This window comes from Daphnia pulicaria, chromosome 2 (assembly GCF_021234035.1).
Source record: "Daphnia pulicaria isolate SC F1-1A chromosome 2, SC_F0-13Bv2, whole genome shotgun sequence".
Lineage (NCBI taxonomy): Eukaryota > Metazoa > Arthropoda > Branchiopoda > Diplostraca > Daphniidae > Daphnia > Daphnia pulicaria.
This window is the reverse complement of record NC_060914.1, coordinates 497,063-510,942: the sequence shown is the minus strand read 5'-3', so window position 1 is coordinate 510,942 and position 13,880 is coordinate 497,063. Positions and strand designations below refer to the sequence as shown.

The 13,880-nt window shown below is 40.6% G+C and overlaps 1 protein-coding gene and 1 long non-coding RNA gene across 3 annotated transcripts in view; one reads left to right on the top strand and one right to left on the bottom strand.

The window, feature by feature from the left end:
* Nucleotides 1-2,520: 2,520 nt before the first annotated feature.
* Nucleotides 2,521-13,880, bottom strand: part of LOC124326981 (neither inactivation nor afterpotential protein C-like) — a 28,402-nt gene continuing 17,042 nt past the window's right edge. Inside the window, exons 1-28 of one of the 2 annotated variants that reach the window (XM_046785730.1) lie at nucleotides 13,117-13,299; nucleotides 12,855-12,941; nucleotides 11,273-12,650; nucleotides 10,934-11,112; nucleotides 10,639-10,853; nucleotides 10,516-10,569; nucleotides 10,338-10,450; nucleotides 9,938-10,085; nucleotides 9,694-9,784; nucleotides 9,525-9,620; nucleotides 9,272-9,460; nucleotides 9,010-9,198; nucleotides 8,738-8,940; nucleotides 8,361-8,671; nucleotides 8,085-8,295; nucleotides 7,874-8,018; nucleotides 7,649-7,802; nucleotides 7,293-7,585; nucleotides 6,941-7,221; nucleotides 6,716-6,871; nucleotides 6,496-6,659; nucleotides 6,215-6,414; nucleotides 5,379-5,596; nucleotides 5,230-5,313; nucleotides 4,835-5,038; nucleotides 4,598-4,766; nucleotides 4,263-4,529; nucleotides 2,521-2,565 (exon numbers count right to left, since the gene is read on the bottom strand). In XM_046785730.1, the coding sequence (XP_046641686.1) occupies nucleotides 4,284-4,529; nucleotides 4,598-4,766; nucleotides 4,835-5,038; nucleotides 5,230-5,313; nucleotides 5,379-5,596; nucleotides 6,215-6,414; nucleotides 6,496-6,659; nucleotides 6,716-6,871; nucleotides 6,941-7,221; nucleotides 7,293-7,585; nucleotides 7,649-7,802; nucleotides 7,874-8,018; nucleotides 8,085-8,295; nucleotides 8,361-8,671; nucleotides 8,738-8,940; nucleotides 9,010-9,198; nucleotides 9,272-9,460; nucleotides 9,525-9,620; nucleotides 9,694-9,784; nucleotides 9,938-10,085; nucleotides 10,338-10,450; nucleotides 10,516-10,569; nucleotides 10,639-10,853; nucleotides 10,934-11,112; nucleotides 11,273-11,405 (4,446 nt within the window). In that variant the 5' untranslated portion in view covers nucleotides 11,406-12,650; nucleotides 12,855-12,941; nucleotides 13,117-13,299 and the 3' untranslated portion in view covers nucleotides 2,521-2,565; nucleotides 4,263-4,283. Of the gene's footprint in view, nucleotides 2,566-4,262; nucleotides 4,530-4,597; nucleotides 4,767-4,834; nucleotides 5,039-5,229; nucleotides 5,314-5,378; nucleotides 5,597-6,214; nucleotides 6,415-6,495; nucleotides 6,660-6,715; nucleotides 6,872-6,940; nucleotides 7,222-7,292; nucleotides 7,586-7,648; nucleotides 7,803-7,873; nucleotides 8,019-8,084; nucleotides 8,296-8,360; nucleotides 8,672-8,737; nucleotides 8,941-9,009; nucleotides 9,199-9,271; nucleotides 9,461-9,524; nucleotides 9,621-9,693; nucleotides 9,785-9,937; nucleotides 10,086-10,337; nucleotides 10,451-10,515; nucleotides 10,570-10,638; nucleotides 10,854-10,933; nucleotides 11,113-11,272; nucleotides 12,651-12,854; nucleotides 12,942-13,116; nucleotides 13,300-13,880 lie in introns of those variants that run through there. The other variant, XM_046785731.1, reaches the window with a different exon arrangement.
* LOC124327399 lies at nucleotides 2,819-4,176 on the top strand. The gene is made up of 3 exons (XR_006916094.1): nucleotides 2,819-3,479; nucleotides 3,802-3,867; nucleotides 3,962-4,176. It is a non-coding gene; the product is annotated as an uncharacterized LOC124327399 (long non-coding RNA).

The following is a 13,880-nucleotide window of genomic DNA, read 5'->3' as shown; positions in this document are numbered from 1 at the left end:
CATTTTACCGCAAATTTGCACGGCGGCGGCGAACGTTACATCTTTTCACTAGAAAAGGATGCACGCCAACGGCCATCACCCGAGCGGGAAAAATAAAGGGGGGACTCACAAAAAATCTCGACGATAACCACGCCGACGCAAAACAAAAAATAAATAAATGGCATGAGCAGTTTAGTTAAGAGAGCGAAAAAAAAAATTTTAGAAAATTTCAAACCGACTTTCGGTGTGGTCTTTTTCTTTCCTTGTTCCAACGTGAATCACGACTGATTATAGACTTGCCTGTCTTCACCTTGTAATGACATTGTCTCACCCCGCGCTATTCGTTCTTGTTTCTTTTCCGAAAAATAAAAGATGCGAGCCGCACAACTTTGTTTTCAAGAGTTTTCGTGTGTGTACTTTTTTCGGTGCCTGAAAAGTGCAACCTCACCGTCGGGGCATCCGGCCGGATGTCGGACCAGTTGAATTAGAGGAGAGAGAGAGAGTTATATATGTGAGGACTGATATAGTCATACATCCGCGAGAAAAAAACAAAAATGTCGACGTCTTTTTATTTGTGTGAGAGAAGGAACACACACGAATTGTTGTTTTTTCCGCCTTTTTTCTCTAATGATTCAAAAATAAACGCACCGGAATAGAAATAGAAAAATCATTCATTTTTCTTTTGAACGTTTTTTCTTTTTCTTTCTACCTGACGCCCAATAAAAAATGGCGAATCGGCGATGGGGGTGGCCTAAAACATTCTTACCTATCCGGCCCGGACATGGTAAAAAAAAAAAGGTCAGAAAATTTTTCTTATTCCCCTCTCGTACATGTCTGACGGGGGGGGTACAGGGAGGGATGTCATTAGTTGATATTAAAAGAAAGCCCAGCAGTTCTATCCCTTTGTCGGCATCGGATATGATACACACACAAAGCTGAAGCGCCGGCCATGACAAGTGTGTGTTATACATAATAGACTATACTCACAACAACCAAGCCAGCACCACTCATTCGAGTGGTGTGCTGCATGTGCTCGCGAGATTTCCTCCTTTCCTTGTTGTCGGTTGTTGTTGTTGTTGTTGTCGTCTTGTTGTTGGAACTTTTTTCTTTTGTCGGCGGACAAGAGCTTCCGCGCTCCATTCTTCGGGACCGTCCGGCCGGAACTTTGTCTCTTTTGAAGTAAAAAAAAAAGAAAAAGAAAAAAGCATTTTGTTTCGTTCACGGCTTCAAGGAGACGCCAAGAAAAAGTGGGGTGGGGGGGGGGGGGATAAGAAAGAGACGCCGACGTTGCTGGTCCCGCCGCGTCTTTTATAAACTTTACACGTCTATTTGTTTTTGAAATTTAGATACTGAAAAAAGAAAAAAGATATCCCGAAAGAAGAAACGAGGGAGGGGGCCTTGGAAAAATGTCTTATCTTAAGAAGAAAAAACCTTTTTTTTTCAAGTGTACGCTGCCTTGAATTGTATACATGCCCAAAATTTTTATTGGACTTTCAAAGAGACCCGGTCCATTTTCATACGTGACGTCACAGGTGTTATTCTTTTATACACACGCCCGAAATTTTGTTTTTTTCCTTTTTTCTTCCCTCCGCCGACACACACACACACAGACACTCTCACAAAGGAAGCAAATAATAAAAAAAAGCGACGCCTTTTTTTGTTTTTTGGTTCTTTTGGGATTTGTTTTTGTATTTTTCTTAAAGACACAACCCGACAGATAGGGAAAAAAGTAAAAGAAGAGAAGCTATCTGTAATGTAATGAAATGCGATATCTCTGGAACCGGGAGGGGGGCGTGAAAAAGACGGGCATATCCAGCAGCTGCTGACATTATAAGATGTTATTCAAGAAGAAGAAGAAGAAGTTGAGGATCACGCAAAGGACTACGGCAGCAGGTAATGATGGATGGGGGTATTACGTGGTGTACAAGGAAACGGACGAAGAGTGGGGTGGATGTTTTATTTCAGAAAGAATAAGAAAATAGAGAAGAAGAAGATGATGAAATGGACGAAGAAAAAAAAAAGACCACAGCGAGTCGCATGTATACAACGCGCCGTAGACATACTCAAGTACGCACTGCAGTGTGCACTAATGGCGGTTATTACATTACATTCGGGCGTCATAAAGGTGTAGTAGTCGCTGTAAAAAGGAAGGGGGGAGAGAGAGAGAAAGCAAGTGGGGGGGGGGGAATGAGGCGGCAGGTGCGTATCACAAAGCAAAAAAAGAAAGAAAAAAGAAAAGGAAGAAGAAGAAGGAGACTTCACAATTTTCTTATAATTAGAACATCAGTCATGGATTCACGTTAGGAGAGAGACTAGCAGAAGGAGAGCGCGGTCCACACACACACACATGGAGCGCCACTTTTCTTCTTTTTTTTCGCTGTTGGAAAATAATGTTTTATTATACAGTTCCTTTTATATCATATTTTTTTTTCCTGTTGTTGTCCCGTAGTCATCGTCGCCGTTGCAGTGGGTCGTCTTCTTTTTTTCTTTTTTTCGGTTGTTGTTTCCTCGAAAAATTCCTTCGTCCATAATTTTTTTTTCTTCTTTCTCTTCTCGGTTCGCCAGCCGCCAACTCGAGCCTCCCATCTAATCGTTATACAACCGAGATTAAGCGCCATATATGCCGAAATAACCCCACTCTTTTCTTCATTCTATTTCTTTTTTTCTTTTCTTTTTCTTTTTAGCTTTCTTTTCTTTCCGCCTCATCTTCGTTCTTAAAAGTCTGACTCGGTCGGCTCGGCTCTTTCTTCTATCTTAATGATAGAAGCCCCTTAGCCTTTGGGGTATATCTAGTCAAGAGAGTTCTCTATCTCTTTTAAACTCTCGTCGCTCAGGTGTTGTGTTCGGGAGGATCAAGGGGGGAAAGAAACCGACACACAACACAAAGTTAGTAGACAACGAAAAGAGCTCTCTCTCAACACTTGGGGCCGCCGAACGAACGAACGAACGAACGTTTACATTTATTTTATTTTTCAATTTCGGTTGGAATTTTTTTTTTCTCTCTTCTCGTGAAACGACTGATCGTATTCGAGAGTTTACAGCCACGACGATTAGCCACACGAGAGGGTGAAGGACGACGACCATTGCCCGCAAATAATAAAAAAATTTCGTAAATAAAACGGGCGAGCAATGAAATGGCTCCTAGTGGCAAATAAAACGACTTGAAACAAGAAAATGAGATTGGGAAATAATGACTCGAAAGAACTTTGGCGGGACTATTAGAACGCCCGCACTCTGGCTGAGGTAATCATTTACGCAGTGAGCCGGACAAAAGGAGACATCTATGGATTAGGATTTCAACCTGAAAGCGCTGCGCTTTGTCCATATCTTGCTTCTTACCAGCGTCTAAGAAATGACGCCATCAACCTGTGGTTTCAGGGTAGAGGAATATCGCCCTCACGATACAGCTGTAATCGCGGCCTTGAGGTGAAATCAACGGAATTTTGTCATCACGGTTCACTGAATTTGCGCTCCGATTGCCTTGAATACAGGACGGTCAGGTATTTGTTTTCGTAATTCGTTAGAATATTCACCGTTGGTTTCTTTGAATGGCCTTTTTGTAAATCTTTGATTGGAACTGCGTCTTAATTCAATGACCTCGCAAGTAAAGAAGAAAAATAAACCCTTGATCTTGGCCAATTATAGTATAATCTTTGTCATTTTCTTTTAAATTTATTCTACTAAGCCGTCGGTGAGGTTATCCTTGAAACTCTCTGAGCCTTGTAGAGCAAAAATTATATAAGTGACAAGGCTGTCCTAGTTTGAAACCTGATCTGATCTCTTGTAGCTACTAAGAAAAACGTCTACCGGTTTTTACTTTAGATTTATACTAGCTAAAACTCCCTTCATCGCCAACATTTTTTCCATTGAACTCCGATTACGTAACAGGTAACTAACGCGACGCTAAGAAACAATTGCAATTTCTCCCCCTATCTTCCTCTATGATTAAATACGATAAAATTTTTTTTGTCGATTCCATTAGCGCGAAATGATTTCCCGTAACGCCTGGTGAGGAATGGGACACAAAACCGTGAGTGCCTTATGGATAGTCATGATCGCTGTCGCTGTCTACTGGCTATACGAAAAATTCGCAATGCATACTAAAAAAGCATTCAAATGGGATTTGCCTGTACTTTCTTGAAGTGAAAATGCCTATGTGCCTATGTGTGATTGCGAATAAATGATGTTTCTTAGTGAGCTATTCTATCGTTGTTTCTTTGCTAACGCCAAGAGTTCACGTTTCTACGAGAGTAAACAAAAATAAGTAATAAAATAAGTCTTACGTGTGGAGTTTCTTTGAATATTTAAAGATCTGCTTCTTCTCCTTCAATAGTCAGTCCGGGTGCAATCTCATGTTTCAGAGTTGGTGAAGGAGCTTGACATTTGATCCTGACACTACTCGGTGATGTATTGCCTCCTGGTTTTGACTGATATACCACTGATGGACTTTTCAGAGGAATCCTTTCACCAAAGGGACTGTCGCTTTCTTTTTTTTCTCCTTTATTCCTCTTCATTGAACCACGACTGTAGTCAGTTTTCTTAAGCATTCCCTGTTGGAAAAATCAAGTCATTAATGAGAATCAAATGAATCAAATGTGTTGTAAGATGTAAATTATACTTGGAAATTGAATGGGGCAGAATCATCAGTAGATGTTTTTCCCAATTCAACAGCTTTTTTCTCAATTTCTTTGGCAATCTTGACTTGATCAGATGGTTTTGCCATTGAATAGCTCATGTACGGTGGCTGCACATTAATTTTGGGGCCTACTGGCTTTGATAACCCATACCTGCAAATGAACATGAATTATAATCAAATTCAACTGAAATGAGTTTAAAAAAAAAAGATATGCTTCACTTTGGAGGTTCTGGTGATCTCCCAGGTTCAGGTGATCGTCCATTCCATTCGCCTACTTTGACGTTAACTTTGTTTACACCATTGCTGGGGGTAGGAGACTTGCTCGCAGGGGATTTAATAGGAGAAAGGGTGTTGGGGGATTTAGGAGATGGAGTACGGTTCCGAGATCCTGGTGTTTTATTATCATCGTATCGGCCATATCGGCTGAAATGAAAACACATCGAATGAATTCATGAACAATTTGAACACAAAGATTGTTGTTGATATTCGCTTAAGATTTTTAGGGATTTTTCAAAGCGTCAAACGCCATCTATGAATCAGACATTTGACTACTTCACATTGACATTGATTTTCCTAAAACAAAGTGGGAAAAAAGAAAGATTCAAAATAGAAACCTGGGTGACTGCGAAGCTGGACTCGGCGTACGACTGTTTCTATTCACAGCAGTAGTATTCTGAACGGCCAAACTCGTTGGTCTCCTTTAAAATGCGAAATGTTTCATGAAATCAATTATTAGTAAAAAAAAAATCTTTAAAAGACATACGGTTTCACAACTAGATCGCTTTTGTTGAAAGCTTTAATACACATAAATGTCGTGTCGAGGAAATGGCGATTTTTCAGAATCAACGGAAGTCTTTTGGGACCGACAGGTTTCGGAATCGATCGGTTAGCTTGACGTGACTGAATACTGATTTTGGATTTATCCACGGAAGCTTCTGTCTTCCGGACATTGCCGCAGTACTCTTGGTCGTAAATGTGCACCTGTTTCAAGAAAAATAAAGATTAACTTAATTAAGTGCAATCACGACCAAAAGCCGTATGTTGCCGCCATGTATCTCATAATTAACAAGTATCCTTCGTTTTTATTTTAACATCGGTGCCTGCCCCCTGCTGGTATAAGTTACCGGAAGTTCCTTCAATCAATAACAGGAAACAACTCTTTGTGTGTGTGTTTGTGTGAGTGGCTACAAAAATTAAAACTGTTTTGTAACCTAAGGCAGCGAAAGTAAACACAAAATAAAGAAGAGAAAAAAGAAACGCTTCAAACTAAATTAGTGAAACTCTAACCCGGTAATTAGTGGTGGCGACTTTTTAAGAAAGCACGGCACTTTTCCACGTAAACTACGGCAGTCGCCTCTCGGTTGTTGTTACAAACTCAGTCCATAACGATCGTTGAAATTATTTCAACGAGTTTCCCAATTTTGGTTTTATGGCTGTAACATATTTAAGTCAGTCCTTCTACTAATATTCACTCAAATTTTCCGAAAGCGCTAGATGGCGTTCAAGACACTTACTCTGTATTATTTTTAGCTTAAAAAAAAACTTACCCTAACTAATTTTTTTAAAAAGGGCGAATCGAATTGTAGGAATGTTTCTGACCTGTTGGCAAAAATAAGTGAGCTCCTGCTGCTTGGCTGCACGATAGAGGAGCAGCTGCTGGTAGATGGTTTTGCCCTTCCACTTCCGCCAAAAGTATTGTATGGTGTTGGCCGCTTCCTCTTGAATGGTGACACATTCGAAACGCTTAGGTTTGCCCGGCGCGCATCCGTATTCCTTACGGACCGAGTAACCTCGATAGCCTTCAAACATTCGCGTGACAAACAAGGAATGATATTGTTACTTCACACAATCAGATCCAAAAGCGAGAGTCGTTTTCTCACTCTTTTGAATAGCTAGGGCTGCTTCATCCTTGGTCATGTCGCTCGCCATTCGAGTTGGCCGGCGACGCTGAACATCTCCTCCGCGTTTCTTTTTCAGTTTCACCATCACTGCTCTCATAATGGCTTGAACTTTGATGATCTTCCTTACTTGCGACTCATACATCCTAAGAAAATAATTGAAATTTAATGTGAAATGCAGACTGTCTATAGAGAAACGAACCTGGCGAGAAATTCTTCAACGTGATATTTGAGGAAGATTTTAGTCTTTCCTATCATCCAACCTTCTTGCGGCATCTTGAGGCGTAGGAGGAGCAAACGACAGTTATCGGGTGTCATGTCTACCGTCTCTTCGTAATCGAAAGCCAAGAACTGGTATCTGCAATATAAATACGAGTTGGAATGAATTAAGTACGAAGCAACAATCCTTTGGTGTGGTTATACATACCGGCGCAGAAACTCCATAAAGGGAATCCGATGAGCGTATCCATTCTGGCGAATTTTGATAGTTTCGACCAGATTGCAGGAACGGATTTGTTCCGCAAGATAAGCTTTGTCCAAGACGACATTGGCTGCTCCAGATTTACTTCTTCGCAAGCAGCGGATAAAATGTGGCGTGCCGTGAACCAGATTCTTGAGGAGTTGGATCAGAGATTGCCGAGTTTTCATGGCCATCGTCTGCATCTGTCGAGTTTGGGAGTATTGCCCTTGCGACAAGGTGTTGAATCCCTTTTAGGTGATAGATAGACATTTAATTCTACAGTAAATTCTCATCCGCTCCCTTTTACTTTACTACTCACTTTGTTGTTCGTTTCCGGTACGCCGAGATTTGCCTTTTTTCTTGCTCTCTCTGCCGGAGTGGGGTCACTGGTGACGTTTCCCGTCTTGGTCATTTTATTAAGAAAGATGTTGACCAATCGCGAATCAGTCGACTTTCGCATGACGTTTATTAATTCAGCAGAAAGGAAATCGCGATTGCGATTAGTGTAATCTTCCATGCGATAGCGCACATCTCCCCCAGAATGATGAACGACGAACGAGCCATCATTTTCAACTTGAAGGCTTGACGGTGAAATAACTCTCTCAAAGTGACCTACACTCATTTAAAAAAAATATAAATGTAAATTATCTCATCAGTTATTTAAATGAAATCAACCTAGGATAGATTCATCGGATGCATCGGGTGCACGAGACTGTTCGTCAACAACCGACAACAATCCGTCTGGTTTTGAGAGCATGGCGTTCAAAACATTTCGGTTGTCTCTAAAGGCAAATTTCCCCATGCGTATTTCTTCATCCTTGTAGTCTTGCTATACACAGAACAACACAGGTTTGAATTTTAATAGGGGAAATAACAAATTAAGGTTTGAACTAGAAATACCATTTCCCATGAGAAAAGACTTTGATTGTAGTGGTAAGACAGCTGTTCATTGGTGATGTTGGAGATGAGCTGCTCGAACGAGTTTCTGCGTAGTCCAGTGTCAAAACCTGGTGGATCCAGAATACCCATCGAATGTTTCTCTCCACTGATTAGGGGTAAAATTCGAATTTAAAGGTTTGGAGTCCACATCATTATATAATATATGACCTACAATGCTTTTCTGCCAAGGCACATGTTGAGATTAAGGGTGTTGACTAGCCAGTCGAATAGACGAGAGTATAGACCTCTGGCAAGAGCATCGCGAGCTTGGGCGGATTCATTGCAGGTGTTAGGTTCCACTTCCAAATTTCCGTTGGAGAACCTCGAGCTGTTACACAAAGCCCATCCGAGTTTCGCTGAATCGACGTTAAGCAATGTCGAAACTATTTCGGAAAAATTGATATAGTTAAAGTGAACTTCCTATTTGATCAAATTTCGTCGTCTTTACCTTTATTTAAGATTTCGGGATTTGTGATGTACGATTCCAAGTTGCGATCGCCGAATTGAATCTGGCCAATGAGAAGTACGGCGACAACGGTATGGAAGATAAAAGATTGTTCTTCTCCCTCCATATCCCAGAAGCGCAAATATTTCTTTAGTTTTTTGTAGCCACTTAGGTAGTAACTAATTTCAGCGTCTGTGTCACCAATGGGTAGGAAACGTAAGTTGGTTTGACCATCAAGAAAATATTTTTCGGCAAGGCCGTCAAATTTCAGTCCGTAATAGACGTAGTAAAAGATGTGGTAATTGCGATTTGACCTAAGCGGTCAATCAGAGAATTAGTTATTTGAAAATGGACGGAAATTTATGGAAATCTTTGCGCACTTTGAGAGCGTTTCACTGAGACGCCACTTCTCAAGCATATAGACATTTATGATGGCACCACTCAGTTTGCCACTGTCGGTAAATTTCATCTCCAAATAGCGGAGATGTCGGGAGCTGTTGGCGTTGCCTTCCGTCGCCGCGTTTCCGAAACAATCAAGGATCAAAGGCAGCTGTTCAATTCGGTCGGCTACCATTTGGTTACCCTGTAAATATTACGAAAGCAGCTGCGTCTCAACACCGATACGTAGACATGAATTCTAGTTCACTCGTACCTTTGCCATATAGCACAGATGGCGAACGATTTGCGTAAAATTGAATGATTTTCCCGAATTGCGATCTCCCGATAGAATAATATTTTGATGCTCTTGGTGGTGAAGCATGTCTTGCCACGCTCGATCTACCACTGCAAAAACATGGGGTTCCTCGTCGGAACGAGCCTTAAACATGTAGCGCTCGTGATACTATTAAAATAACACGCACTAGTTAATTACGAAAAAAAAAATGCATTTTCAAAAGCTAAAGAAAACGTTTTACCTCTTTTTCATATATTAGAGACTGATCCGATTGCGGAGTGACTATAAGAAGAGCAGTTCCAGCGTATGTTTGAAACTGACCTCGACTATAGCGATTTCCAAGAGTGAGCAATACCTTTTCTTCATCCACAACCTCAAGGGAGGCTAAATCATCGGGATACATCTTTTTAAATGATCCTTCTGGTTCGGTCTTTGTGAATAGTGGGAACTCTATTTCATTCATCAGTAGGATATTATTTTTAAATGATTCAAACCTTTAGCCTGCCGTCCTTAATGACAACTTCGTGGGGCCTATCCAAATCAACGGAAGTCACATACTTGGAAATCAAAACTCTGAGTTGATTTTGCAGCTGTTCATATTTCAAAAGAGGAGTTAGTAAATCTTTTTTGGAATCGTTATGATATTTTAATTGTAAAGCACACCATTCCAGTGTCTTCTGGTAACTCTTGGATGAAAGGGTGTTCGGCTAATTCCATGATGACCGGTCGATGTTCCGGATTTTTTATAAGACATCTGTAAAAAAAAAAAAAAAAAAAAAAAAAAAAGAAAAAAAAAAGAAAATGCTATTTGGTTTCACAAACTCCTTGCAAAAGTCGACGAATCAAAAAGTCGCTCGAATAGGTTAGGCAAATATAAGCCAGAAACCAATAAATCATTGTGCAATACTCTGAAATGAAGTCCCTGAAGTTTGTCGACCATTCCGAAGGCACCTTCACCTCAGGTGGCGGATTATTCACGATTTGAAACAGCGCTCGTACGGGATGCAGATCCCACAGAGGAGGCACTCCATCGGCCATTTCAATACAGGTAATACCTAAACAAGACAATCAATGGACCGACATGTTCAAGTTCACCAACGAGCAACGAACAGCGCTACATAAACAAATTTAAAAAATAACGTAACAGACGGTGAAGTCCTTGAAATGTAGGCCAAACTTTGGCTTCGTACTTTTTCTAAGGAAAAGAAATAGATTGGTTTCACCATTCTCCAGTAGCAGAGAATAGGTGGGCTTCCGCATTTAAACTTTGTTGCTTATAAGCTTCTCGTATCTCTCGGTGGGCTTACCTAGAGACCAAACGTCGCAATGGTGATCATAGCCTTTCTTCGCTTCCTCATCGTCCATCATGTCCAGCGCCTCGGTGTTGCACGGAGTGCTCTGGATCACTTCCGGTGCCATCCTGAATGATTATCTCCTATCATTAGACATCATCAATTACATCACGAATATAATCTGCCATCTCACCAGTGCGGCGAACCAATGGAAGTGGACCGTCGGCTCATCGTATGCTTCAGATGTCTACATGAGAACGAATTTGAAGCTCTATGAATCTTTGCTGCAGAGTAAAACCATCAACAAGTGACAAACCTGGAGAATCCGAAGTCGCTCAACTTGATCTGTCCGTCTAGTGTCAAGAGAACGTTGGAGGCCTTGACATCTCGGTGAATGATGTGATTCATGTGAAGGTAGCTGAGTGCGTTGATCAGTTCGCGGACGATGTAGCCGATCAATTGCTCGGTTAACTTACGGTCATTCTGCTTCATGTTGTAGAGTAAATCGCCCAAGGAACTTCCTTCACATTGCTAAAATAATATACCACCCAATCGTAAAAATAGACATAAATAAGAATCAAATCAAGAGGAATAAATAAACTAAATCCTACCTCCATGACTAGCCAAAGTTCATCCTTATCGGCTTTGTCGAATTTATTGAGAAAACCACCGTAAAAAGTGGGGAAGTTGTCATGTCGGCTCAAGTTCTTGAAGATTCTATACTCTTCCTCAATGTATTCGACATTATCGATTAAATTTTTCAACACTTTGATGGCCACCAATCGATCGCCTAATAACATAATCAACGTGGTCTATTATTAGTGGGATGACGGTGATAATACACGTATGTATAACAACTGATATTTTTCTACAATTTACGATATGCAGTTTACTTAATGCAATGAAAAAACTACTCAAATTGGCACAAAAAACGGAAAAGAATTAAATACCGGCTTCATGGTCGACGCCATGATAGATGCTGGCCGAAGTACCCTTGGCTAACACACGTCCAAGAGAGAAACGATGGTTAGCTCTGGGTAGGGTATCAAAATCCAAATAGAGGCTTTTTCCGTAATAAGACATGATGATTTTTTTTTTGTCTTTCCTTTCTCCTCGGGACGATTCAAGTTGATTCAATCGCAAGTCAGGTCATTCGCGATGAGTGGTTGATGTTAAATGGGACCGAGCTGGAACGGACCACAGCTGGAAAATTCAATTTCCAACCTTCACAATTCAGACGAACTGGAGTGGTCGACTTCAAACGAAGCACCAGAGCCAACTGTTTCGACGTCCGAGTTACGGCGAGTTCAATACATGACGGAATGTGCGATAGCCCTTGTCACAAACACAGGAGGACACAGGGTTTAATCTCGTTAGGCAGACGGATAGAGGACGGCATAATAACTCGGCAAAATGTCAGTTCTATGTTTGTACGCAGATAAAGGATCGACGAAAAAGGAATGAACATGGAAGCGGCTTCGTCACAGCTTTACCAGTGTAGTAGTGATTTTGTAATTTGCAGTCTCTTCGTTGCGTGAATTTCCGCTTTACCTTTTCGATTCTGATTGCCTCCATCCCGCTCTGCTTCTAGATCAATTAGTTCCGTCATCCACAATGAGGCTCATCAACAACAATTGGATTATAAACAAGGACTAGAGTAGAGTATGGTCCATAAATGTATAACAAGCACCATACAAGTTTCATACAAGCTTATAACTGAACTTCCCTGCATGTCGACGACCCTTGCTTTGATGTTGTTCAAAACTGCGTTAAGCAAAAGCGAAAATAATCAGAAAATTATCATATGATCCATTTCAAATTCTAGTGGACGGTTTCATATCATATTCATTCGCAGGAGACTATAGCAAAGAGTTAAATCAACGAGGAGGGGCCGGTGTGGCGGCAGTTACCTCTTGGACGTACACAATCTTATAGACTTTGCACATTGTTGAGGTGTTTAAAATAATAAAAATTTTTAAATTTGATTGTTTACCAGCAGACAAAGTTTTGAGGTATAAAACAAGCCTGATATGAAGTCACTCTAAAAATTAGTTATTTAATTAACCTTAAGATAACAAAAACAGCAAGAGAAAACTTGCAGTCAACCGACTCCGCAACGTTTTATAACCAACCATATAGTCCAAAAAGGAAGAATAGAGACATTTATTCTACCTTTATAAGCCCGGGAAATCCACAGCCGGGCATCCACAAGTGCTCCATCCTCAGTAAAGTTGACGCCAGGCAGGATAGGAAAAGGTGGTCGTGAATATACCTTCACATGGTGTACACGAGGACAGAGTTTTTCCAATTGAACTAGGAGCTGTTTATCTAAACAAAAAATTTAAAATGGGTTACGAAAACAAATATTGCAGACTACTCATTTAAGGAAAAGTTAGAAAGAAGACAGTGGGACCCTTCTTGTTAATAAATAGGATTATTTACAGGATTACCCTTTTATGCAAGTTTCAGACATCATTAAAATATAATTATATGGCAGGTCACAGGTTGATAAAAGTAAAAAAAAATTATTACCCAATCGGTGATGCTGAGATTGTTGGTGATGACATGTCAGTATCAAAACTTATTGCACATCTTGTGGTTACGATGGCTGGCTCAGGCCTGAAATTTGCATAAAGGTAAAGGTTACATAGAGCAAACAAACTCTGCCAATGCATCAACAACACGCATACATGATAAATGCTTCACTGAAGTCAGGCACCAACTTTTGGAACAGGTTTAGTTCTTCTGTACAAGCTCCCAAAATCATTCCATTTGTATTCTTAATTTTATTTACCTGAGAAACAGCATGGATAGGAGAGCATGGCGAGTCACGAAGTTCACACGACGACCACATTTTATTTTGTTTTGCTATTTCTCTTGCAGCCACGTACTCGTTTCCACACCAGTGATCGCGGTTCAGTTTTCTATAATTAAAAAAATATTTGAAACTTCTCTCTCTTTCTCTTTTTCTCGTCTCTTTTTGCTTTTTCGAAACAAAGTGTGAGCAGACGACACCAATAACCACCCAAGATATTGATATTAAAAATCCGCACTAACCCGCCTCCCATTACCCGCTAAAATCAAAGAAAATCAACCCCTTCCCGAAAAACCAAACCGCCAAAAACGATAAAAGCGGTTTGTTCGCCAACGACTCAAAATCCGCTGGAGCGATCGGGATTATTTTCATAATAATAAAACAAAAATTTACACTATCTTTTTATAATTAAAAGAAAATTTTGTTATAGAGAATTGATGTTATTATGTTTTTATTTTTTGCTTCTGCGCCTTAATTGTTATCTTATGTAGACTGTGTTCTACAAGGCGCGGAATCTCTCTTAACAAAAAATTTAATGAAAGCAAGAATGTCAATAGCCATCAACGGGAAAAGGCTAGCATCTCTGTTGGCCGTGAAGAGGGGCGTAGAACAAATTTTCCCAGGGTCCGTCCAGGCCAGCAGCGACTCGGGAATAACAGAGCGTCGATCAGAGATGTTGATAGACAGTGACAGGCTCATTGGATGTTACAGCCATTGAGAGGGGGAGGAGTATAGTAAAGAAC